General features: G+C 37.2%; 3 protein-coding genes and 1 long non-coding RNA gene across 4 annotated transcripts; 3 read left to right on the forward strand and 1 right to left on the reverse strand.

The window, feature by feature from the left end:
* On the forward strand, positions 1 to 27,654 carry LOC131954750 (uncharacterized). Its single transcript, XM_059318498.1, has 9 exons — positions 1 to 154; positions 9,266 to 9,463; positions 10,928 to 11,070; positions 12,018 to 12,168; positions 12,971 to 13,090; positions 24,018 to 24,189; positions 25,450 to 25,483; positions 26,201 to 26,223; positions 26,528 to 27,654. Exons 1-9 carry the CDS (start codon positions 1 to 3, stop codon positions 27,639 to 27,641), a joined length of 2,109 nt encoding a protein of 702 aa, XP_059174481.1. The 3' UTR covers positions 27,642 to 27,654.
* On the forward strand, positions 3,169 to 4,156 carry LOC131954754 (uncharacterized). Its single transcript, XM_059318503.1, has 2 exons — positions 3,169 to 3,256; positions 3,697 to 4,156. Exons 1-2 carry the CDS (start codon positions 3,193 to 3,195, stop codon positions 4,014 to 4,016), a joined length of 384 nt encoding a protein of 127 aa, XP_059174486.1. The 5' UTR covers positions 3,169 to 3,192; the 3' UTR covers positions 4,017 to 4,156.
* On the reverse strand, positions 4,412 to 7,153 carry LOC131954755 (uncharacterized). Its single transcript, XR_009388795.1, has 3 exons — positions 7,050 to 7,153; positions 5,014 to 5,075; positions 4,412 to 4,572 (listed from the first exon to the last, which is right to left on the reverse strand). It is a non-coding gene; the product is annotated as an uncharacterized LOC131954755 (long non-coding RNA).
* Positions 17,062 to 18,420, forward strand: LOC131954753 (leucine zipper transcription factor-like protein 1). Its single transcript, XM_059318502.1, is given in 1 exon segment — positions 17,062 to 18,420. A coding segment is annotated over 1 exon segment (906 nt). The 5' UTR covers positions 17,062 to 17,083; the 3' UTR covers positions 17,990 to 18,420.

Raw genomic sequence — 27,654 nt, forward strand, 5'->3', positions numbered from 1 at the left:
ATGTGTACTCACCAGGCCCCCCAGTTCGTGCTCATCTCCGTCCTGTGTGTCTTCGTCATCGTCGGCAACTCGTGCGTGCTGGCTGCCATCCGGTTCTCTGAGAACGGCCGGAAGTCCCGGATGAATTTCTTCATCATGCACCTGGCCATTGCAGGTGAGTATGTCTGTCTGTTTGTCTGTTTGTCTGTATGTCTGTATGTCTGTTTGTCTGTTTGTCTGTTTGTCTGTATGTCTGTATGTCTGTTTGTCTGTTTGTCTGTTTGTCTGTTTGTCTGTTTGTCTGTTTGTCTGTTTGTCTGTTTGTCTGTTTGTCTGTTTGTCTGTTTGTCTGTTTGTCTGTTTGTCTGTTTGTCTGTTTGTCTGTTTGTCTGCTTGTCTGCGTGTCTGTCTGTCTGTCTGTTTGTCTGTTTGTCTGTTTGTCTGTTTGTCTGTTTGTCTGTTTGTCTGTTTGTCTGTTTGTCTGTTTGTTTGTTTGTCTGTTTGTCTGTTTGTCTGTTCGTCTGTTCGTCTGTTCGTCTGTTCGTCTGTTCGTCTGTTCGTCTCTTCGTCTCTTCGTCTCTTCGTCTCTTCGTCTGTTCGTCTGCTCGTCTGTTTGTCTATTTGTCTATCGCTTTGATCGCATCATTCTGGTCAGGTTAATATTTGACATGTCTAAGCCATGTCTGAATCTTCAAACAAAAAATACGCCTAGACGGATAAGGGACCGCCATGCTGGAGGTTATAGTAATCGTAGTGAGAGGGAGGCTTAGCATTTACTCTTACTCCCCCCCCCCTCTTTTACCTCCATCCCCACCTTAATGAATATGTGTGGAAAAAAAATATTTGACATTGTAGGAATTCGAGGCTAATAGATTTCTTCGCGATAATAAACCGGGAGTGATCTCCCCTAAACTTTCTCGAATACTCTTATATAAAATAACAGGGGATGGGAACTCGGACTATAGACATGATTTTTAATCCATTTTAAATACTTAAAGTTTTAAAAATAGAATAAAATCTCGTAGACAAATTAATTGCACACCAAGTGAACGCCAAATAAAAAAGCGCATAATAGTGCGCAATATTATTAGTACTTTTAAAATTTACATTAGTTTTTTGAGAAATCGGAAGTAGCGTAAATTACTACTTCCAGTCAACGGAAATTATTCAAAATTTAACAGATGGTAGAGAATTAGATCTTTTACTTACATGTGAAATTTCATTTATCTATCTGAAATAGTACTCAAGTTATAGGCTTTTGAAAAATTCAAAGTAGAAAAAGTACCACTTCCGGTTATCGGAAATCGCTCAAAAGTTGATACGGATCTACGATTTTGATAAAATACTTATATATGAAATTTCATCAACCTAGCTGTAACGGTACTCAAGTTATCGTGTTTACACACGGACACACACACACACACACACACACACAGACACACAGACATACGGACAAGATTGCAAAATTATGTTTTTCCGTATCAGTGAGATGCAAAACGTCGAGATTTGCAAAAATCTCGTTTTTTTTTGCACGATTACAAGACTTTCTCTATACTTCGTATATACGAGAAAGTAAAAACGGTATTTAAAATGTTTCTGAATGATTGCTTGCAGTTACCCTTTTTACTTTCTCGTATATACGTAGTATAGAGAAAGTATTGTAATCGTGCAAAAAAAAAAATCGAGATTTTTACAAATCTCGACGTTTTACACCTCACTGATACGGAAAAACATAATTTTGCAATCTTGTCCGTATGTCTGTGTGTGTGTGTGTCTGTCTGTCTGTCTGTCCGTGTGTAAACACGATAACTTGAGTACCGTTACAGCTAGGTTGATGAAATTTCATATATAAGTATTTTATCAAAATCGTAGATCCGTATCAACTTTTGAGCGATTTCCGATAACCGGAAGTGGTACTTTTCCTACTTTGAATTTTTCAAAAGCCTATAACTTGAGTACTATTTCAGATAGATAAATGAAATTTCAAATGTAAGTAAAAGATCTAATTCTCTACCTTCTGTTAAATTTTGAGTAATTTCCGTTGACTGGAAGTAGTAATTTACGCTACTTCCGATTTCTCAAAAAACTAATGTAAATTTTTAAAGTACTAATAATATTGCGCACTATTATACGCGTTTTTATTCGGCGTTTGCTTGGTGCGCAATGTTTTTTTTATGAGATTCTATTCTATTTTTAAAAGTTTAAGTATTTAAAATGGATTAAAAATCATAACTATTGGGCTTGTAAGTTGTTAAAGTAGCTTACCAAGTTCTCGCTCCGGTAGTTGCCAGCTAGCGTTTTTGTTGTTTTTCAAACCAAATGTGAATATTTTTTATTAATTTTTTTTTTAAGTTATGAAATCTACTTTCGCTTTTGGAATAAAAGCAAACTCCGACAATGAGCTGTTTTAAGTAAATTAAGTTTAAAATAACACACACACAAATATATTATATTTATATTAGGCCTAATTAAACTAGGCCTAATAAATAGGCTATTTACTTTAAGACAGGTAGACTAGAATACACCCTGTTTAATAATAATACATTTATATAAAATATGAGATTTATACTTTATAGGCCTAAAAGATTTCAATCGTCAATCTGAAATCAAGCCTAAATTTTATATATATATATATATATATATATATATATATATATATATATATATATATATATATATATATATATTTATATATAGCCTAGATCTAGATTTCTAGATCTAGACTTCTATATACAGATACTAGATCTAGATCTATGACTTAAAAAAAGCCCTCTTGAAAATTCCGACAGTAACATACGACATACAGGATTTATTTTTAATTTATAGACTCAATAGTAGTCTAGAGATCTAGATTCTAGATCTAGTTTCTTTTATTTTAAAGTGTAGTTGAGTGGAATTAATTACTAAATTACAAAAATTAGGCTAGGCCTAATAAATAGGCTATTTACTTTAAGACAGGTAGACTAGAATATGTTCAATATCAATTTATATATAGAATCTAGATTATTCTAGATCTAGCGAAGTTTAGTGTAGTCTTGTTGTAGAACTTAAGAACTAAATCTAGAGTGTAGGCAACTGTAGTAATTTAGATCTAGAATCTAGTACTGTGTGACGTCATTTTAGGGGGTGGGGGTCTGGCTTTTTGTGACGATGTGTAGGGGGAGGGGGGGGGGAGGTAAAAATCGTCAAAAAAATGCGTGACGTCATTTATAGATGACCCCCATGGAGAAGATCCACACAGAAACAGTTGAAGGAAAGGGGCCTAACATTCAAACAGGTAGAGGTACCAACATGATTTTAGAGATTATGTAGATATACATATATATATATATAGGGGGAGGGGTAGAGAGAGAGAGGGTTTATCTGTAAATTGCATCACACATTTTATGATGATTTTTACCTCCCCCTCATAAAGGAGGGCAGTAAAAAGAAGAATGTATGATAGCTGGGTAATCCTAATTTATATAATCAGATTATTGTGGTAAATAAAAGTCAACATATCTAGCCTAACAAAATGCCATGAATTTAAAATATATATTATGACTTAGAGAAAGTTTGGTGAAATGGAAATATCTGCAAATTTGATTTATTGATGATGTGTAACTTGTTTATATTATTCCTTTGGAGCTGATATTAATAAAAAGTTAATGAAATTATAGAGTTTTATCCAATTGATGTTTCTAAAGCCTTGCATGAACTTAATTTAAATATATTTAGCTGCCCAGGCAAAGAACCCAATGAATTTTCCAGAATTGGCTTGTCGTTTGACCGATGGTAACAAAGAGAATCACCCAGGATCTTCGCTGATAAGAAAATCTGAAGACATACCTTATTCTTCTATATCTAAATGTGATTTGTCTAATGAAAATATTTATTCAGTGACAATTGCTAAAGATATTTTACCATTATTTCAAACATCATCTTCTGAAATGTTTTCTATCTCTAAACCTTCCACAATTTCTTCAAGTTTCAAGAGATATTTTAACATCATTGCCTACTTCCCACAGTTCTTATGTTCAAAATTTGCAATTTTCTGAGAAACAAAGTAATAATAAATTTGTACCCAGTGTTTTAGTTTCAGCTCCATTAAAATTTAATAAACCAATCAATTTCAAAATTAAATGTTTCTTATCCCATATGAAAGTAGTCTGTTTTATTTAAGAAAAATCACCTTTAAAAAAATTTAATGTTTGAATGTCAATAAATTGTTAACATGGACTGGTTTGCGGGTAAGCTTTTATACTTAGTGTACAATAAAGATTCAGTTTTGATGTCAATATAGTTGCTTCTGAAAGAATTAAACTATAAACAATAGCATTTATATTAATATCTCAATGGCAGTTCAGTATACTTTCATCATTGTTTTGAAATAACAAAACAGAACTACAGTTTTAAAATTGAAAAAAAAAAATGAAAAGAATTTTATAAATGGATGGTTTTTTAATTACTTAAAACAGAAGATGCATCAATACAGCATTACAATGTATATGATTAATATTTCTTTTCATGGACAATCATCATTTAAATTCTTCATTAAAAGTTAAATTCAGCTTCCTTGTGTCTAAAAATCCACATCCATGCTGTTCCATTTACCTAGAAATTAAATAAATAATATTTTTAACAACTTTCTGTAATATGAAAAAATTAATCATTGATTAAAACAGACAGCCAATATAGCAGTTGAATTAAAATTCACCTGTTTCTGTGACATTTGCATGTAAAATTAGAGTGTTCAGAGGTATATACCCAGCCACCTTTAATTTCCCTATCTTGAGCCAGGTACTCATGAGAGCTGGTACTCATGAGACTTAGGACATCATACCAGGACTAAAACCAGGGATCTGAACTCTTATCTTTTAGGATAGAAATGTGAAAGCTACTGTCTGACAGTCCCACTATCAAGCCATACATATTAATACTTACAGTATATAATCTTAGTAGCAACATATTCTTTAAGAATTAGAACACTGAATCGATTTCAAACTTGGGCTTAAGCTGAAAAATGGCTTATTATAAAAAAAAAATTCAGCTCACCTTTAGTTCAAGATCAGCACCAATAGCCACAGTAAAGTGTGAGAAAATTGCTTGCCAAGTACCTAGGGAATTTAAATATAATAAATCATTAAGTTTATCCATATATTATATTAAAATAATTATTTAACTAATATGAGATATTAATATATTAATATATATATATATATATATATATATATATATATATATATATATATATATATATTTTTATATTTATAAAAGGTTTAATTTATTGTAAAGGTTCAGTTTTCTATCTACTTAGCTTGTCTTAAAAACTAAAATATCTGGTTTACAGTTAACCATATCTTAACTATTACAAAACTATTAGTTTCATTTTCATTACTTGTAACTAAAAATTGTAGTCAATAGATCTAAAACTTAATTCTATTAACAGCTAACTGTAACCATACTGACTCTGACCAATTTATTAATTTTTGTACCCTCTAATTCATTAATAATTAGGCTTATACTAAAAGGCCGAAAGTTATCAATTGTAGATTTTATAGTCCCTGGTCTAGACTAACAAGACTAGCCTACAAGTCTAATAGTACTAATACACATGATCTAGTTTCTAAGTTTACTACTAGGCAACTTGCTAGAAGACTAGTACTTAACCAAACTTTAACTTGCTAAAAATAAAAGGGCCAAATACAATAGTAGTTGGCCTAGTAATACTTTTTTTTTACTGTGCTACTTACACTGCTTTTGGTACTATTACTACGGCTAACTAACTACTAACTAAACTCTATTGTAGCTTGATGGAGATCTATCATCTTGCTCTTCTAGTAGTCTACACTACTTACTACTTAGAAAAGTAGTAGCACTACTGTAACAATTTCAAACTAAATTTAATCTATATATTACTAGATCTAATAATTGCAACACTGTAGTCTGATAAGTCTGTAAGCCCTAAATGTATCTAGATTCTAGTCTAATCTAGTTTCAGTCTAGTTATTAGTACCTACACTCTACAATCAGGGGCGTAGGCAGGGGGTTGGGGGTCATAACCGCCCCATAGACCCCTCTGTATATAAGTATATATATAAAAAGTATGAGGGGGGGTGCAAATCGAAAATTTGAGGGGGTGGTGCAAATCGAAAGTTTGAGGGGGGGGGGGGATGCAAATCAAAAGTTTGAGGGGGGTGAAAATCGCAAGTTTGGAGAGGGGAGGGGGGTGCAAATCGAAAGTTTGTCCCCGGGTAAAAATTGGAACCCCCCTTGAGACGATCCTGGCTAAGCCACTGTCTACAATACTCTACACAACACTCTACTACTACTCTACTGGTTACTGATCTAGTAAATAGTTAGAGTCTAGATTCTAGATCTAAAAAAAAATTGATTTAAAATTAAAAACAGGTTAGCCTTACTAGCTCTTACTAAACTTAACTAGGGTAGGTTTTACCTAAACTAGATCTAGATCTAATCTAGATCTAAAATCTATCTAGATCTACTAGATTCTCTAGATCTAGATTTTAGATCTAGATCTAGGGCCTACCATACTACCATCTGCATCTAGATCTACTATCACTATCTAGCCATCTATCTACAAGTACAAGCTACTTCTTATAGGCCTACTTCTAAAATAGTAAACAGTAATCACTGAGTAATCAGTACTAGATCTAGAGTCTAGTTCAGTAATCTAGCTAGATCTAGACCTAGATCTAGAGTAGTCTATACTAATTTTACTAATAACTATTAACTAATATAATATTTAATAACATTGTTGTCAAAGTCTAGATCTATATATAAATATATATCTAAATAATAATATCTAGATCTAGCTAGACTCTAGATGATAGATCTAGATCTAAATTTAAAATCTAAATAGTAAATACAAATGTTTAGATTTAAATTTTACATAAACAAGAGAATGTGGTCAATCTAACTTTCTAATCTAGTCTGATCTAGATCTAGATCTAGATAGATCTAGGTCTGGGAATCTTGAGTCTCGTAGCAAAGACTGAGTAGAGAGTCAGAGTAATGTCCCCTAGCCTTGGACAAACTATCAACAAAAGAAATAAAATCAATATACTTACCGCCACAAAACTTTTATATTCAAAAATGCATACACATGTGTTTGTTCACATCCATATGAACAAAACAGCGTTGAAAGTTTTTACAATTGTTGCATTTCTGGAACGTTTGATGATTTTGAAATTTTGAAGCGGGACCTACTAACAAATAGCCGCCATGTTTTTTGTTATCAATGGGAATCCCGTTCACAACAATTGATTTCGTTCGAAAACTTTTATCTCTCCCTGGCTAACCAGACATGAATTAACGCGAGAAAGAACGATAAACTTACAAGCCCAATATCCCCAGTTACTATCCCCTGTTGTTTTATATAAGAATATTCGAGAAAGTTTAGGGGAGATCACTACCGGTTTATTATATATAAAAATATAATTTCGCTTCATATAAAAAGTACATAAAGATGGATTCGCTTTGTAGAAATATATTTTAATTAAAGTTTTCTTCCGTAAGACTAATGTTGTCTGTACAACGAGAGAGAACAAAGGATTTAAAAAGTGTAGTTGTGTTGTAGGATAAAAAACAAAAATAAATTAGGACTTAATGAAGTTATTTTTAGATGGGTGGGAGATTAAAGATTTGTCTAAGTAGCGTAATAGTTATCATTAATGGGCAAAATCTGAATTGAAGAACACTATGTTAACAATATATCAAAGATAGATAACCATTCGCTTTTTAAAACGTGTTCTATTTGAAAAAGTCAAAATCAAATTGAACAGTGTTCCTTCCAGACTTTTTTTCTCAGGGGGGGGGGGCACTTGATATTATCGGGGGGAGAGGGCGCTCTACATTTTCAGGGGGAGGGCTCTATTAAAAGTATATGTTTATTATATAAATTCCATCTCGTTCGGGGGGGGGGGGGGGGGGGGGCGGTAGAAGAGATGCCTGGAAGAAACTCTGCAAATTGAAGTTCATTTGCATCCGGAGTTTTCGAGACCTAAAACATATAAATTGCACAATTATAAGGAACTTATCGTTATGGTGGTTATAAAATACGAAGGATAAGTCTTTTAAAAGAGTAAATTTAAAAATAGAATGGACAGTTAATTTGAAATGCTTAAGTAAATTACTGCGAAGTTCAAATTACAGTAATTTTTATCCTCCAATTGTAGTTCCTATTCCGGTTAATGTGGTTTATATACGAGCCATTCTGTAAAATTGAAAATTTGTGGTTTTAAAATTATAGGACCACCAATCACAAATCATTTATTTCTACAGCTTCAAAAGCTATTATTTTAAAAGCAGTGTAATTGGCTCTGAGAAACCATTGTAATGATTTTTAAACGACAGGAATTCATCAACCGACTTAATAAGAAATAAAACATTTTTAAGCAAAAATTTTATAAAATAATTTTTTATCAATGTATTTTGTTTTAAATCGTGTATTTAGTTTAAATAAGAAAAATAGCAATCTGTGTTAGCAAAATCAGTTTTGGTCAAAAATATTTTTTCGCTCTATTGAACATATTTCAGGTCATCATTTTAAAATGTAGAATACTTTTAGGAAGAGTTCTATTGTCTAAGTTCTTACATGTATATAAGTAGTGTACTATACTCACCTAATGCTAAAGAGACATCTATATTAAAACATTGTTATTTAATGTTTTTTTATTTCATATTTTGAATTTACAATAAACAAAGAGAGCTTTTTTCTCGCCAACACCTTGTTCATGATGGTGATTTATTTCCATGCTGATGTTATTTTAAATTGTCCCCAGATTTACTGGTTGACATAATGGTGACCTTTGAACTTTTCACAGATTTACTGGTTGACATAATGGTGACCTTTGAACTTTTCACAGATTTACTGGTTGACATAATGGTGACCTTTGAACTTTTCACAGATTTACTGGTTGACATAATGGTGACCTTTGAACTTTTCAGATTTACTGGTTGACATAATGGTGACCTTTGAACTTTTCACAGATTTACTGGTTGAAATAATGGTGACCTTTGAACTTTTCACAGATTTACTGGTTGACATAATGGTGACCTTTGAACTTTTCACAGATTTACTGGTTGACATAACGGTGACCTTTGAACTTTTCACAGATTTACTGGTTGAAATAATGGTGACCTTTGAACTTTTCACAGATTTACTGGTTGACATAATGGTGACCTTTGAACTTTTCACAGATTTACTGGTTGACATAACGGTGACCTTTGAACTTTTCACAGATTTACTGGTTGACATAATGGTGACCTTTGAACTTTTCCACAGATTTACTGGTTGGCATAATGGTGACCTTCGCTGACCTGGTCACCAAGGTCACCGTCGAGTGGTACGCAGGCTACGCCCTGTGTAAGCTGGTGCTGTACGCCCAGACCGTGGTCACCTACTCGTCCACCTACATGCTGGTCAGTCTGTCCATTGACCGCTATGACGCAGTGGCCAGACCCATGAATTTCTCAAGGAGTGGTAAGTAGGATACCACGTGCTGGCAAAGATGGTATAGAATTCAAGTATTAAAAACATATTTTCAGTGATGTTTACGTATACCATTCAAAACAAAGTATAAATTCTATACCAAGCATAACACATTTTTGTCAAAATGTTTTAGAAAAAAAAAGCTAGTATAAATAAAATATTCAAATCCAAGCATACACAATTCTGTCAATGATTTATAGAGAAACAATGTATAAATAAAATATTCTATACCAAGCTTAACACATTTCGCCAATAATGTTTATAAAAAAACTTCAGTATAAATAAATATTCTAATCCAAGAATAAGATTTCTGTCAATGATTTATAGAGAAACAATGTATAAATTAGATATTCTATACATAATTAGAAAAATATATATAAAACAAGTAGAAAGCAAAACAAAAATCATAAATTAAGTCTAAAAATTAAACTATTTACAAATAATAACACGCTGCGAGCAGAGATGTAGCAACCCTTCCCGGCGCCCGGGGACAAACTTTCGATTTGCACCCCCCCCCCTCGAACTTTTCATTTGCACCCCCCCACTCAAACTTTTGATTTGCACCCCCACCCTCGAACTTTTCATTTGCACCCCACCCCCCCATTCCCCCCCTCGAACTTTTCATTTGCACCCTCCCACAAACTTTCAATTTGGCGCCCCACCCCCCCCCCCCCTAAGGTCGACATATGTCCCCCCCCCCCCCCCCGCCCTCCCCCCTCGTTACGCCTCTGGCTGCGAGTCCAAGCTAGTAATGTAAAACATAAGTCGAGTAGAGATAACCTTTTAGACTTGACGGCCAACATAGCTGGTGAAGTAGAGTTCGCATGTATCTCTCTCAATATTTTTTCCAGACTTTTTTTCTCCGGGGGGCACTTGAAATTTTCGGGGGGGGGGGGGTGCGGTAGACTTTCTTCGAGAGGGGGGGGGGGGCGGACACTGTTAAAAGTATATATTTTCTCTATAAATTATATAAATTTCATTTCGTTCGGGGGGGGGGGGGCGGTAAAAACTCTGATCTCTCGTTGTATTGAACGGGCCTACGAATCTGCCAGGAAAACTCTACTTCACTTGTAAAGCATTGTAAAGGGAACTTTACTTTACAAATCTGCCAGAGTATGTGTTACACAGGTGACTCATCACACCGTGGTTGTTGTTGCTGAAGAGCAACACATCTTTACGGCAACAAGACACCCAACAGTTATAAAAAAAACAATACATTTTTACTTCAACAAAATCAACAAAATTCTGAATTTTTTAGCAGCAATTAAATTTTTCTTAACGTTTCCCCCTTGAGGGTATTATAGTTTATTTCCTTAAAAATGAAATTCCATCTTTTTATGTTTATGTCCGTTCATTTTTATAACAGGTTAGCTCTTTAAAAAATTAATTACATTGTCAAAAAAAATTATATCACATCAAGACATTGCATTCGCAATTAATTTTTTGTGTGTGCAGGTCTTCAGGGTCGCTTCCTAGTGATCGTATCATGGATTTTGTCGTTAATTTTCGCCGCTCCAACTTTTTACCTCTACAACGAAACTTTGATCAATGGGAAAAATCAATGCTGGATGGATTTTCCTGAGTTGTGGCATTGGCAGGTAGGTAGTTAGTTGGGTAGGTATTTTTTTTAGTCGGGTAGGTAGTTAGTTGTGTAGGGAGTTTGTCGGGTAGGTAGTTAGTTGGGCAGGTATTTTTTTTAGTCGGATAGGTAGTTAGTTGGGAAGGTAGTTAGGTGGGTAGGTAGTTAGCTGGATAGTTAGTTAGTATGTTAGGTAGTTAGTCGGAGAGGTAGTTATTTGCGTAAGTAGTTAGTTGGGTAAGTAGTTAGTCGGGTAGGTAGCTAGTATGGTGGGTACTTAATCGGGTAGTTAGTCGGATATTTAGCTATTCAGGTTTGTTTTAACTAGCCGGGTAGTTTTTTTGAGTAGGTAGCTACTCAATGGGTTAGGAAACCCGTTGATCGGATAGGTAGTAAAGCAGTTAGATATTGTGTATGTAGGTAATTACTTGTTAATCAGGTGCTCTGGAAGTAAGTGTGGTACCTTGTTGCTCGCGCTAGTGTTTGTACGGTAGGTAAAGAGCATGGTCAAGCAGTTTAAAATAACTTGTATTCCAAATCATAAGGTCAGCATAATTACAACCTATGTAATTATTTTTAAAAAAATTAATATTCGTGACTTCACTAATTCAGACCTGGCAGGCGAAGTAGAGTTTACCTGTTTTTGTGAAGTCTGGTCAGTACCGTGCCTTTTACTTCCCTTAACGTGACCCAGGTACTCACAAGAGCTGGGTGGACTTTAAATTTTAAAAAATTGCTTAGCAGTCAAGCGTTCAACCGTTATACAAAGCCGCCGGTGTTTCTTCCAGACTTTTCTCTGGGGCGGGGGTGGGTGGTGGGGGGGATGGACACTAGTAAAAGTAGAAACTCTGAATGCCGTGGTACGTGAAATTTTGGTTTTTGTTTGTTTAAATTCCTTATAAGTCAACGGGTTGTGTTGTGAATCTTTAAGAAAACAAGGGAGGTAACTCCGACATGTCTCCACAGCTGTTTATATCTATGGCGGCCCTTGTGACGTTCATCCTTCCCGCCATCATCATCGCCACCTGCTACATCGCCATCATCTACATCATCTGGTCCAAGGGCCGGTGCCACGAGCCTCGGTCATCCAGCCCGTCACGTGACCCGCTCAGGGGAGGTAAGGATTTTTTTAGTGACGTCACAGTATTGACACGTGACCCACTCAGGGGAGGTAAGGATTTTTTAGTTTCGTCACAGTATTGACACGTGACCCACTCAGGGGAGGTAAGGATTTGTTAGTGACGTCACAGTATTGACACGTGACCCACTCAGGGGAGGTAAGGATTTTTTTTGTGACGTCACGATATTGACAGACATAGTTTCTTTCAGGCATCTCTTGAGGTTTGGGTGGGGGGGGGGGGGGGGGTCATATCACTTTGACATAGCTGAAATCAAGACACTGTGACGAGACTGTCATAACGTTGTGACGCACGTGACATTTCAGTGTGATACAGCTGACGTCATGCTGATGCGGCACGCTACTGTTATAATTATAAGGTGACGCAAGTGGCATTTCAGTGCGACACAATACACATCTTGTCTTCATAACATGTGGTAAATACAAGTGACATTTTTGCTGATACACAGAGATTATGTCACTGTGACGATTCTGATATAGCAATGTGACATTAGTAATAATCATTATAGTGTGACACAACTAAAATCTTGGCATTATGACAGGAACTGACAAATCATGACAACAATTCTTTCGGGTTTTTTTTGTTTGTTTCTGTTTCTTTACATTTCATTTAATCCAATCATGTATCATAATGTAGGCCTATGAGTTTTGAAAAAGCAAAAGTTATGTATTTTGATAAAAACATCATAAGAATAATTTTAAAGTTGCCAATACCGTTATCCATTATCAAAATTACCTGAGTTTAATTTTGTTATAACAGTTCAAACGTTATGTTCCACAGGTAACGTGACACCCAGCAGATCACGCGTGATCATCAATGACAGTCGCCATGACACTGGGCGTGGCATCATCCCCCAGGCGAAGATTCGGACCATCAAAATGACGCTCATAATTGTTATAGGTAAGGTCATGTCTGTGTACGACAGTGGCGTTGTAAAAACACACAATGTCGCATCTAGATACGGAAGCAAAGTTGGAGACACGTAGTTTTGTAGTGAAATCCTACAAGGATGTTTGTAAATAAATGGACTTACATTTTATTCTAGGTGGTAAGACGAAAAAAAAATTTAAAAAAAAAATTTCTCTGATAAAATTAACATATTTTATGGCATGCTAGTACAATGTGTACAGTGTGAACACAGTTGAACGCATTGCCCATGCAATACCAAAATGAACTCACGACTCTTCATTAAGTTGTATGCACATTTTTAAAAGCAATGAATAGTAGCTTATCCTAGCGTATACTCTGTACATACATATTGAGAACATACTGGATATGATTCGTATCAATTAAACATTAATGCATATTTCAGTCACAATATAAAAATGAAAAAAAAATATATAACCGACTGCATTCATTTTTACAGGTTACAATCTAGTAAAGTAGAATTTGATAGATTAAACAATGTTTTACAACACAAATTACGTACTTCTTGCATGCGTTAAATATGAAGCTATATGATGCCTATTTCCATTACTAACACTCCAACTATAAACGCGATGAGGTCGGGAACACTCTCATTTTCCGACGACACTAAGTTAACGATATCAACAAATTCGATTATAAAATATAATTAACTTTATTATCAACTATAAATACTAAACGAAGTAGACTGAGTGGTCTAGCGGTAGAGTGATGGACTACTAACCCGTACGTCTCGAGTTGGAATCCGGGTTCAAGTCAGTAGACCGTCCCTGGGTCGGCTGGGCATAGTGCTGACCACACTATCTCTTTATATGCCGAAACAAGTGAACTATACTTCATTTTCCCCATAGACCGTCAGATTCGAAAGGGAAACTTTACTTTGCACAATATTATACAACACGTCATTTTCCTACTATGGCTAACCCCCAACTGTTTTCACTCCTGCGTCCTACGTCATCGGTAACGTCGCGTCACACTCACGCCACAAATATTTTATTTAACACGCGCACATACTCTCGAACCAAATCGTCTACCTTCAAGTTTACACCGTCCTTATTAGTCTCTACAGTCTAGTCTTATTTCTATCTATCTACGCCATGACACACAGTACAAATACCAAGTCATAGCGTCATCAATAATTGAATTACATGAACAATTCAAAGACAAAAATTTACCACCATTTACATTTTTTAAACAACAATAATATCAATATGCTGAATCCTGATCTGCCAGTAGAGAACTATAAATCTTTATCATCCGTATAGAAAGACAGTTCCATAAAATGTACACCGCTCAATTCCTGATAGGAGTTTCTCTCGTTACACCTGATGTCCAAATGTTCCCTCGAGCTGTATTAACACACACAAACTTGACCAACACTGTAACTGTAAAGCTAGTTGAAGTTTTAAGACTTGGTCGAAACATTGACCGGGACCAAGCGTACGGTTTCTGTTATCTGATTATGATGACCATTCAATTCGAGTTGGTTCCACTCGATGTGATACTTGTCGGCGTGTTCCTGCTGACGTGTCCTTAACGATGTGTTTTACATGCGTTCACGTCCTTGTGTCCTTGCAGGTGGTTGTCATTTGTCCTCAGCGTATTTTGAAACGTAGTTTCCGTTGCCGATAATTTGCCGTTTCGCCGCTGACTTCATATACGATCGGCATCAGGGAACGTAGCATTCGAGAAGATGACGTCAGATTCTGAGAAAAATATGAGGGGGGCATGTCTTAAATACATGCCTGTTTAGCGTTGTGTGCCCTTCGGACAAATAACCGTCTTCTTTGTAAAGAAAACCCACCAAATGTTGATATGCTGGTCATTTTTCCACGACACGCTACATAACAACAATAATGGTAACTTACTTACTTACTTAATCCTCATCACTCCCTGTGGAGTATAGGGCAGAAACAAATCTCCGCCATTCCACCCTGTCCTGGGCGAGCCACTTTAGTTCATGCCAGGTTTTGCCAGTAGGCTGCACTTCTTCTTACATCTCTCTCCTCAATGTTCCCAGTGGTCTTCCTCTCTTTCTCTTTCTGGGTGGGTTCCACTACATTATCTACATTATCATAATCATCAGCTACACAACCAGTGGCGTAGCGAGGGGGGGGGGGGGCGGGGGGTGACACCATTTAGGGGGGGGGGTGACACCAAGGCAAAAAATAGCAAAATATATAGAGAAAAACTTGAGGGGGAGGGGCTGCAAATCTAAAGTTTGAAGGGGGGGGGGTGCAAATCGAAAACTTGAGGGGGGGGTGCAAATCAAAAATTTGTCCCCGGGAAGGGTCGCTACGCCTTGGGGGGGGGGGGGGGGAAGGGTGACACCATTCAGTGCCGCACCGGGTGACACCCGACCTCGCTACGCCACTGAACACAACTAACATTTAAACATAATTAGATCAGATGCAAAAAAGAAAAGAAGTGTGTGTGTGCGTTGTGTGCCGGCGCCAGGTTATTTAGACAAAACTTTTTAAAACGCCCCCTTAAATTAATTAATAAAACAATTCAAGTTTGCAAGCGTAATCACATTATATTGAAATTGTTGCTAAGTCTACAAGTCTACTTTGTACTTTACGACAATGCCCCCCCCCCCCTCCTTAGAAAATTACCCCTCCCCGCTGTGCCGGGAGAAGAAAAAGTCTGGAAAAAAAATACTGGAAAAAAGCATAGTTCTTGTAGTGTTGGGCTCTCTACAAGACCTCACAGGGTGAGTTTCAGAACGGAACTTACCTGTTTTAAGCTTGACTGTATTTAGTTATAATTATAAAATATCTGTTTTGTGTGATAATGTAACATTTTTTTTTTGTTTTTGAAAAATAAAAGGTTATAAATGTTATTGATTCCATCCTACAATTGTTATATATGAATCATTTAGGAGAGGGCGAAAAATATGATAAAGACAAATAATTTTTTTTTAAAGTATATTATTTGTAATGAAAAACAACGCAACATAACATACATATGGCTGTAAAATTTAACACATTCTTTAATACATACATGATTAGGTTAAATTCAATCATATTTTTACAGAACTCTCTACCAGTTTATTACCAGAAAATTATTAAATATTGACCATGATCACGTGCTTTCCATTTTACAGGTATCATACTTCATTTAGCTTTAATCATACATTAGCTTTAATCATACAACCATGAAATACACTACGTAATTTAGCTTCAATCATATGACTGTGCAATTCACTACATAATTTGACTGAAAAACTATACATCATTTAGCTTCAATACACTACATTTGTAATAGCTCATAAAGTGTATTTATTCTACTTGGTTTATTCAATACATTGAAAAAAATTAAAAGACGAGCTTTTAATCACCATTAGGTCACATAATTAAACACACACGCCTCAGCTTCAATTACCTACTGGTCGTACAAGCAGTAAGCTACAAAATGGCCATCCTAGCTGGTCGTACAAGCAGTAAGCTACAAAATGGCCATCCTAGCTGGTCGTACAAGCAGTAAGCTACAAAATGGCCATCCTAGCTGGTCGTACAAGCAGTAAGCTACAAAATGGCCATCCTAGCCAGCTCAAACAAATTTTAAAACAACCTTGACATAAGGACAACAGTGGTATAGAATATCTTTTATTTACAAATAGAACTTTGTAATTCAAGTAACGGCAGGAATCATTAATGGATGGAATTTTCTTTAAAGATCACATTAGCAAATAGATACAGAAGAATAATTAGTTTTAAAACTAAATATCTCTCAAAAGGGAGAGATGATTAATTGAGAATATTATTTTGTTTAGTATGTAAAAATTTTTAAGCAATATTTTGTTGTTTAGTATGTGAGGATTATGTGATGTTTAGTAAGTGAGGATTGTGTGGCAATATTTTATCGTTTAGTATGTGAGGCTTAAGCAGCAGTCAAAGCTCAGTCTTGTGAGTGAGTGCTATCCTCTGAAATACTTTTTAACGAATTCTGAAACTTCAACCAGTGAAAATGTCGGAGCTTGGAATAAATGAGCATCATCAAACACAAGTTATTAACTACATTCGATTTGCACGTTATCAGCGAGCGCAACGGTTACGAGCTGTTGATAAATGTTTTGAAGAACTGAAAGACAGCAGACTGACAGATGAGACATTTACCATTGACGAGGTGACCGACATGCTGGATGGCCTGCTGGCTGTGGTCAGGTCGGATCTTGAGTCTGAACTAATCAACACAGCTCACACCAACGTGCTCATGTCCAGGCAGATGCTGCAGCAGGCGGAGAAATGGCACCTCAAGCTCTCCACTGACATTTCAGAACTGGAAAACAGGGAACTCCTGGAACAGATCAAGGAATTTGAAGAAAGAGAATCTTCTGGTGCCTAGAAAGATAATGAATTTATCCCAAAGAAACTTATCCCAATCAACGACACAGGGCTGACTCAACTGTTAAATATGAAAATTGATGAACTAGAATCTGAGAATGAGATGCTCTGGCAACGACTCGCTAATTTTGATAAGGAGTTTACAAACAAGTATGAAAGATCAAAATCCTTGACCTCTGACATTGAGCGCCTGCAATCTGAGCTTCGAGCCAAAGGAACAAGGCCAGGGGCAACACCAGAGGAAGTTTCTGAGATGGGTCGTCAGATGGCTGCGCTACAGCTTCAGATTGATCAGGAGAGGCAGAAGGGTCAAGTTTCAGCAGAACATGCGGAGCAAGAGATGGCCAAGACCAAACATGAACTCTTAAAGATCAGGAAAATGTTAGAGCTAGCGGAGAAGGAACTGGAAAAGAAAGTGAGCCAAACAAATCCATTTAAAAATTTAAAACAAATGCTCCAAAGAAAAAATGATCAGCTGAAAGATTTACGGAAAAGACTAGGAAAGTATGAGGAAGTTGAAGATGATTAGTTGGATGATGTGATCAATGTGATCTGCTAGCAAGTCCCTCTCATTGTTTTACACTTTGGTGCACTGGTTTTGTTCCCTTTAATTCAAACACACTAGTTGTTTTTTATAACACCTTTGAAAATAATGTTAGGAAAATATTTATTTAAAATTATAGTCAGAAACAGAAATAACACATTTAATACTGTGCAATTATCAGTCAATTTTAAAAGTTAATGCACCAATGTTTTATATACTCACTTTTATTCATTTCTTTACCACAAAAATATATCATATCTCATCTTTTATTCATTTCTTTACCACAAAAATATGTCTCATTTCTTCACCTAATAGCATATGTATCACTGTATTTTAAAAGTTGTTTATAAACTCACTAAAGCCAAAAGTAGATAAGGTTACAAAAAGTATTTCAGAGGATAGCACTCACTCACAAGACTGAGCTTTGATAAAGACAAATAATGAATTATATGATTAATTTGCGACTAAGACGATTTTTAGACGCATTTGTTGCGCTAATGTCTACTAACATTAAGTATTGCAATCTACATCGGCTACTGATGTAGGCCTATTTGTCTTTCAAATTAGTAATGCTAAAAAAAAACTACCAAACTATTTTCTTTAGAACTTCTGCTCTATTTAATTTTTACAATAGCAAATAATAACTTAAAGTTGTATTTATAAGTAAGCGGTCAACCTAAGGTAAACGAATTTGAAATAAATGTAACGTTAAGCAATGAATTATCTCCCATTTGGAAATTCAAATACAAACATTGTTTTCAAGGGAAATAACTTTCACAAGTGTAGCTAAATTAACCTAGTGAAACTAAGATATTCCTAACAAAAAAACAATAAAACTATCTAAATTTTATTACGTAATGATTATATCAAAATTTCTATATGAGTTATCTAACTGTGTTAAAAGAATATATTTTACTAATTGACTACTTAACTGTGTGTTTCGTTAGAAAGTTTAAACACGCTAGCTTTATTAAAACATACTTCTAGTCAATTATGATGACATTCAAAAATTTGTCGATTATTGTTATTTATTTATTAAAAATTTTGGATCCCTAAATAGAGGGACACCTTTCAAAACATTTAAATACGGTGAACTGTTTAAGACTTTGTATTATTATCGTTCTAATGCAGGGGTCGGCAACCTTTTGAAGCGGAAGAGCCATAAGTTACAATTTTCAAAATTTCCCTGGTTTTAAAGAGCCACAAACATTGTTTTTATTTCAAATATTAAATATTTTTTATTGAGATTATTAGTATTTGTTTAAGGAGCTGGAGAGCCGCATCTTGATATCAAAAGAGCCGCATGCGGCTCGCGAGCCGCAGGTTGCCGACCCCTGTTCTAATGTATACAAGCACATATGCGCACTTCTCTCTCTCTCTCTCTCTCTCTCTCTCTCTCTCTCTCTCTCTCTCTCTATCTGTCCGCGAAATATTTAATATTTTCGCAGCATATCACATCAGAATCTTCAGCGGTATATGGAGAACTTGATACAGACTTTTGTTGAAAATAATATGATAGATGTTTTAAATGTATAAAAACAATTTTATTTAAAGAAGAAAAATAAAAAAATAAATGCATATTCGAATGTAGAAAAACAGTTTTAATTATGCAACCGGAAAAGTGTTTATAGTTGGGACAAGAACGCCGAAATCGATGAAGTCACATGTCATATGTTTGAAGTACGGAAAGTACACAAAACCAATGGCGTCATTTTTCAATTTTAGAATACGAAGAAATGAACTATTTCATTAAAATTTGATTTAGACGAAACAACACAAATACCATTGAAAAGCCGTCATTTAAGTCTTTTAGTCAATGTGTGCATTTAATATAGTGTTGTGTTGACTAATTATGTATATAACTTGGTTTTATTTTTTCTAATAGATATTAGTAGTCTATGTTATTTTAAATGTGTCGGACTTTTAGCTATTTAGTTATTTCTTTGCTTTGTCACTAATATCGTTAAACCTGTAGTAATGCATATTGCGTTTTGACCAATAACTATTTTTATAAAATATTCTTCTAAAAAATGTATACCATTGAACATATGTAGACCGATAATTCACGTGTACCTACGGCTAGTTGAAATAAAAAAACAAGTATAATTTGAAAAAACAAAGTTTACGGTTAGTCATAAATTCTAGCCTATTTAATATTATATATTAATACTTTAAGAGTGTTAATTTATATTACTAAAAAAACTAAAGATTTTTCAGCTAGTGAACGCCTACATTTCTTTGTAGTGTGTTCAAATAAAAAAATACGACACTTTAACACTTCGATACTTTATACCTACGAAACCATATCAGCAACAGCCTTCCGCCGTTACTTCCAAATCTGAACGATTCGTCAAAACTTACCAAACAAGTACAATATTTTGAGCATCCTGTCATTACAAAACTCTATACATCAGAACAGATTTCTAATTCAAAGTCAGAGAAAACGAGACTTACAAGCCCTATTAAAAACCAAAATTGCAAGTGTTTTGGAACGTCCCGTTATGCATTGGATGGAGCGATCACTGAAGCAACAATAAAATTAAATAACCATTTGAAATGTTCGAAATTTAAATTACGAACATATTTACACCAAATCAAAAAAGCAATGTGACTAGTAAAATGCGTCCCGACCTTTCTAAATCAGGGAGGTGGGGTTGCATTTTCACCATCGTGAATAAATATAGGCCTATATAGACATAACTTTAGGGTGGGGGTGCAAAATTGATAGTTCGTCCTGGGCGCAGAAATAGATCACTACTCCTTTGTATATTACCATCTATAGTTTATAAAAGATAATCAAAGTTATTAAATATTAGGTACTTTTTGATAATAGCGATTAAACCTTTTTACCCCCCTATGGATGACTCCCATGGCGACATCCTAGTTCGCCCTATAAGTAGCGCCGGCTTTGTGTGTGTCACATATCTGTAGTGCAGGAGCCTGTGACTGCAGACTGTAAAGTTTCCCTTTCAAACCTGACGGTCTATGGGGCAAGTGAAGTAGAGTTCACTTGTTTCTGTGACCTCGGCATATGAAGAGATAGTGTGGTCAGCACTGTGCCCAGCCGCCTCTACTTTCCCTAACGTGAGTTAAGTACCCATCAGAGTTGGGTGGACTCAGGGACAGCCTACTGACTTGAACCCGGATTTGAACTCGAGACTTACGGGTTAGCAGTCCAGCTCTCTACCGCTAGACCACTGCAGACTGTACATAATCAAAATTATTCAACCTCCAATGGCCACTGTAACAATCATATTTATGGCTAAAATGGAGCAGCTCTCGCTATACCACATGATGACAACTTATTCTTTCTTTAACATTTATATATTTTATTACACCCACCTCACAGTGTTTTACTACTGTGTTTGAACAAAGTAAGTTGACATTATAACTGGTGGTTCAGGCGTGGTCAGATTTGTTTGTGGGCTTATTAGGTTACAGAAATAGCATACGTCTCTATTATATTGGTTTCTGTTCTGTTTATCTTCCTTCTGCCATCTCTAGGTATATTTCCTGTAGGTAAAATGATTGACTGGTTACTTGCGGTAATAGTTCTTTCTTCTAAATAAAAGTGTCATAATTTCCATAACCAGAGTGTCTTTTATTTATCTTTGACGGTGTAGGCCTGTTGTCGTAGCGATATCTATGTATTTCTTTAGAACTGCTAACATGTGTTTGATTTCTAGCTTGGTATCTTTCTTTGTCTGCCCATTTCTCGCTAACGTGCTCAGGTAGTATCTGGTTATCAACTATGTTGCCGATCATGAGGTCAAATGAGGCCTGCTGAAATACAATGGCATAGAATCTGACAGACAAGTATGGGCTGTGTATGTTTACCCAGGCTGTGGGGTGAAAACGTTTACTACCGAACCCTTCAACCAGTACCTTCTTCCCAGTAAACTGTTTGTTGTGGACCACGCTACTTTTGACTACTAGAGTACTGGAACCTGTGTCTCTGATAGCATTCACCACCCGTCCGTTCATTTTATATTTGAATGTGGACAGTTTGTTTCCTCCCACTGTGTTCATCATGTACACACGTTCTGTGTGATTGTTGTCTAGTCTGCCGCAGAGGCGTAGCGATGGGGGGGGGGGGGGGGGGGTGCGAGGGGTGCGGACCGCACCGGGTGACACCATTTAGGGGGGTGACACCAAGGCAAAAAATAGCAAAATATATAGAAAAAAGACTTGAGGGGGGTGGGTGCAAATCGAAAACTTGAAGGGAGGGTGCAAATCGAAAACTTGAGGGGAGGGTGCAAATCGAAAACTTGAGGGTAGGGGGGATGCAAATCGAAAGTTTGAAGGGGGGGGTGCAAATCGAAAGTTTGTCCCGGGGAAGGGTCGCTACGCCTCTGGGGGATGACACCATTAAGTGCCGCACCGGGTGACACCCGACCTCGCTACGCCACTGGTCTGCCGTTTGAGTTGTTGGGGCGTGGCGGGTTGTTGTTTTTTGTTTGTGTTCTGCCGTCTGGGCTTTCGGCTATCTCTCTGGTAATGACCGATTCCGTTGCAGTTATAGCACTTGATATCTGGCAGTTGTGTCTGCTGTCGTCTGTTGGATTGATGATGTCTATGATTCTCGTACCTGTCTTTACTCATACTTCAGTCGGCAACATGGGTCATGATTAGTGAAGTTAATTCTGTCTCGTCATACTTTTTACATACTGGATTTGTCGGATGAGCCGCTATAAATTTCTGCAAAAAAAAACCAGCGTCAGTACATTATTTATTAGCTAAAAATAGATCTAGCTCACATGCGATAAAAACATTAAATCTAAATTTTTTAAACAAATTTTTCCGGCTGAGAAATGCAGTTAGTAACTGGCAAGTTTTAACATTCGTGCCAAATTGGCATCTTAAACCAAAACCCCTAGTGTGCGTGTTACACGACTACCCACACCGCTTCATTAGTTTTTGGCTGCTGTGATTAGTTTTACCAGAGTTGCACCATTACAACAATGTAATTAAATAAAAGGTTTAAGTGAAAAAAAGCGTTGTATGAAATCTAATTTTACGGCGTAATGCTAATGTTTTAATGAATGCTAATTGTATGAGTTATCGAGCTCAATAACGTTTTAAAAAGAGTATTATGCTGTTGATGACTTTGCTGTTGCCTTAACGTAACGACCCTTCCCGGCGCCCGAGGACAAACTTTCAATTTTTGCGCCCCTCGGGAGCAAATTTTTAATTTGCACCCCCTCAAACAAACTTTCAATTTGCACCCCTCCCCCTCCCCACCCCTTCAAACTTTCGATTTGAACCCCCCCCCCCCGTCTCAAACTGCTAAAATGCAGCTAAAATGACATTTTAATTTATTTTTACAACCCATTTTGGCGCCCCTAAGGTCGGCGCCCGGGGACATATGTTACCCCCCCCCCCCCACCCATCGCTACGCCTCTGGATTCTATATAGCTTAGACTTTTTTTTTACAACAAATTTGTTGATTTCCGTTTGGCTCCTCAGCCGAATAAGTACTTGTTTTACAATTTCAATGGTTAAACTATATATGTGTACACTGAATGATATTATTTTATAATAATTTAAGCTTTGTACATGGACATTGTATTTAAAATGTTCCTTGATGAAATTGAATGTTAATATTTTCAACGTTTCATATTGACTTTAAAAGTTAACATTTTAAACCTCTCAAATTGACCTTGAACCTTAGAATTTTGTGGGACTGAGTGGCCTAGCGGTAGAGAGCTAGACTGCTAATCCGCAAGTCTAGAGTTTAAATCTGGGTTCAAATTACTTGACCGTCCCTGAGTCCACCCAGCACGGATGGGTACCTAACTCAAGTTAGGGAACGTAAAAGCGGTTGGGCATAGTGCTGACCACCTTATCCCTTCATATGCCGAGGTCACAGAAACAAGTGAACTCTATTTCACTTGCCACATAGTTTGAAAGAGAACTTTACTTTTACTTTGCATTTTACAATTTTCCTATTGATATTGAAAGTTATCATTTTAACATTTTCATATTGATATAAACGTTAATTTTTATATCCCAGTTTTCATCCTGTGCTGGAGCCCGTTCTTCATCTACAACTTACTGGACATCTTTAACCTGATCCCTGAGAACAATGCCGTGTCCACCCTGGTCCAGTCCGCCGCCCCACTCAACTCTGCGGCCAACCCTATCATATACGGCATCTTCAGTACCAGGATCTGCAAGAACTTGAGGTAATCTGACGTCACAGGTTGATAGATGTAGGACACATGTCTGACGTCATATGTTGGTAGTGGTATGACAAAAGTATGACGTCACATAGTGGTGGTGGAACGACAGAGGTTTGACGTCACATGTTGATAGTAGTACGACGAAAGTTTGAATTCAAATGTAGACAAAGAATTGACGTCACATCTAGAGTTACATCAAAAGTTTGACGTCACATGTTGGTACTCGTACGACAAATGTTTGACGTCACATGTTGAAAGTTGTACGACAAATGTTTGACGTCACATGTTGGTAGTGGTATGACTAAGGTTTGACTTCACCTGTTGACCATGCTTTTGCAAGTAATTTCATTTGCTTACTACTAAGTAGTAGTATTTAATACAAGCTGAAACACGCAACTAAGGCATGCAATGTACTCTTGCTTAAAATGCTCGAACTTTATTCAATTTTGATGACAACAGTGGCGTCACTAGGTGGGGTGCCACTCAGGGTGTCCACCCCCTCCCTTTTATTTCTTTTTTAATTTTTATTTAGCATCGCCACCTTCTAACAAAAACTGTATTGATCTTCTTGGATGATACATGTGTAGGTTTTTCGATTTTGGTGTCTTCCCCTAAATTGTGTTACCCAGTTCGTAACCCCCCTCCCCCCCCCCCCCCCAACCCCCTTTTTGACGCTACTGGTGTCAACTCATTCGTGTATTAAATTATTAATATTTCATTGTTTATGAACTGTTGCTGGAGCACTTTAACTCTGTACTCTGTGCTAGTTGTAATATCCGTCCTTGCCTAGCGTCTGTTAAAATTGAGGTTGTAAAGATAAAACGCTGTGGAATGTGCATTACGTTCAACTTTAGCTAAGGGAAGTAAACCATGAAGTGAAAAAAAAGTAATAGATAAAAAAAAATTGACATGAAACACTTTAAACTAAAATGTTAATTAACTATAACCCCAACATTTTAATTTTTGAAAAAACAAAACAACAAAAAAAAAAAACTTAATCAGCTGCTACTCATCACCAACAAAATATTGTATATTATCATCCTCGTTCCTCGTGTAAAACAGTTTTCATGGCTAATATTTATTCCAGTCAAAAGCCACATGCTGGATTTTCCTCATCCGTTTTTGGATATGCAGTTATAATAAAGTAGAAATAATCTTTAGTAAATTTATCTTAAAAAACCGGCGGATTTATTAAGTTAAATGTCATAGTATTTTCTTAAAACTACGGATTTATTTAGTTACATTCATTGTATTTTTTTACAGACAAAGTAACTGCGAGGAGCACTTGATAACAATGGTTATATATATTTACATCGGTCGTCATCATCTGTTTAGATTTTAAACCGCTGGTTGTTCTGTTAAACTACAAAGCAGGCACCTGCAATTTCATTGTGCGTTAGAAAACAACAAACATTTAGTGGGTGTACCATAATAGTTTACATACAGGCCTATAACTAAAGAATCCGTTAATGCCATTAAAAATCGTTATTTAGTCTTTAAAATTAGTAAACCAAACTTGCCCCCCCCCTACTGATGCGGTCACCGAAACAACCCCAGTAGGTTTGGACCCTTCCCCCCCCCCCCCCGCCCTCTCGTCCACCCCTATTGCGTCCAACCATAAAAGTTTGCTGGATTATTTAAAAGATTAACCGTGACCCAGTGGCGTAGCGAGGTCGGGTGTTACCCGGTGAGGCACTAAATGGTGTCCTCAGAGGCGTAGCGACCCTTCCCGGGGACAAACTTTCAATTTTCGATTTGCACCCATCCCCTCAAACTTTCGATTTGCACCCACCCCTTGGTGTCACCCCCCTAAATGGTGTCACCCGGTGCGGTCCGCACCCCCGCCCCCCCCCCCCTCCCTTGCTACGCCTCTGCCGTGACCTCCCCCCTCCCCGCTGGCGCAGCTCACCAAGCACCCCCCACTGGCGCTGATAACTCCTCAACACCTCATCGGCGTTTCTTCTTCCCCCACCAGGTCCTCGCGAAAATGACAGAGGCGACAGTTTTCCGTTAGCGCGAGCCTGGTACGGCCTCAAGGTTGGTAGTGGGACCCTGTTCGGTGACTGTTTTTCTTCGTAGCAGGCGTCTTGCATGCTCTCCACTTAGTCTGCTTCTATTGCCTGCTGGTGATGGTTAGCAGTACACGCTTTTGTTCGCTTCATCCAGTGTTTTGAGAATATGATTTGTTTGAGTTCCATAGGCATGTGTAGAAGTCTATTTTTAACAAACTATTTTGTATGGAACACCGAGTTGTTATTTTTGTTGAAATTTATAAATGTTATGACAAATTTGATGTTAGAAACAAGATTTTTTAACTTATTTTTTCTGGATTTTGTTTTAGGAGAATTCCAGTTCCCTCCTGCTTACGTCATGCTGCCTGTAGGTGTAAGGATAAAGGCTGCAAGAAAAGAAATTTCAGGGGACGAAACCAACAATATTTTTACAGCCAGTCGACGGATCACACGTTATCTACCCTTGACGCCAATCGCCGTATCACGGATTTAAAACTGTCTTCGCTAAAAAGGTCGAATCGCCTCAACCTTGCGCACAACTCTGAACATTTGCTCGAGCTTCATCTGAACAAAGACGCAGTGAATAGGTCGAAGAAGAACTCCAAGGGCGTGAAAATGTCCTTGTTTAAACTAAAGGGGTGTAACTTCGACAGCAAGCGCGGGCAGGACTGCGAGGTTATGCCCCTGACGCGTCACGCCGTCGACGGTCGAAAACTGGGCAGCGACGCCAGCGAAGAGTCGTCGCAGTCGAGCGAGAAAGTCGGTCAGAGGCTGAGCGCGGTGCCCAGTTGCTGCCAGGACGTGCAGGAGTATGACGTCATTGCCAAACACGATGACGTCACGGCGCGTTCACCGGGTACCGCCTGCGCATGCGCGGGTGGTTGCGATTGTCTAACAGTGACACCAGAATCTAAGCTTGATATTGTGGATATTAATTTATGCGGCCGCGATCAAACCAGTTCTGAGGCCGTGAAGGATATCGACTTACCTATGACTCCGCGTGTTCAGAGACCCGCAATAAACATCTGGGACAACCCATGTTCTGACTCCTCTAGCTACGAGTTCTATCACACTGACGCCGTGTACCAGGACAACGTTATACCAGATCACTACTCCACCCCTGAGAGTCAACTGACTCACTCTAACATAACGAAAGTAGAAATCGTGAAATGCCCGGAGATAAACTTACTGGGAAATCCCGATGCGGCGTTTGACGACGCGCAAACGGACTCGTATCGGAGTGCAGGCGGCAGGCGAAACAGCAGTGAAAGACCTTTGTGTGTGCAGTTCGGGACCTTAGAGAGGTCTTTAGCTCACAGACGACCGTCCGGTGTACCGTCGGTCCGACGGCGACTGACGGAGGACGAGAATAACATTCTGAACAACGCCGCCGGGAAGTGGTTACTCAATGACGTCACAGCCAGCGAGTCGAGCGTTGTGTAGCCAGCGGTGATAA

The sequence above is a fragment of the Physella acuta genome, unplaced genomic scaffold (assembly GCF_028476545.2).
Source record: "Physella acuta isolate Inbredline_101_S28 unplaced genomic scaffold, ASM2847654v3 ptg001026l, whole genome shotgun sequence".
In the NCBI taxonomy this organism is placed as follows: domain Eukaryota; kingdom Metazoa; phylum Mollusca; class Gastropoda; family Physidae; genus Physella; species Physella acuta.

What these genes read in the sequence shown, in the direction of transcription:
- LOC131954750 (XM_059318498.1), top strand. Translation starts at nt 1, where the DNA reads ATGTGTACTCACCAGGCCCCCCAGTTCGTGCTCATCTCCGTCCTGTGT. An exon ending in ACGTGACCCGCTCAGGGGAG is followed by an intron (nt 12,169 to 12,970) that starts GTAAGGATTTTT and finishes TATGTTCCACAG; the next exon opens with GTAACGTGACACCCAGCAGA. An exon ending in GACGCTCATAATTGTTATAG is followed by an intron (nt 13,091 to 24,017) that starts GTAAGGTCATGT and finishes TTTATATCCCAG; the next exon opens with TTTTCATCCTGTGCTGGAGC.
- LOC131954754 (XM_059318503.1), top strand. Translation starts at nt 3,193, where the DNA reads ATGACCCCCATGGAGAAGATCCACACAGAAACAGTTGAAGGAAAGGGG. An exon ending in GGGGCCTAACATTCAAACAG is followed by an intron (nt 3,257 to 3,696) that starts GTAGAGGTACCA and finishes AAATATATTTAG; the next exon opens with CTGCCCAGGCAAAGAACCCA.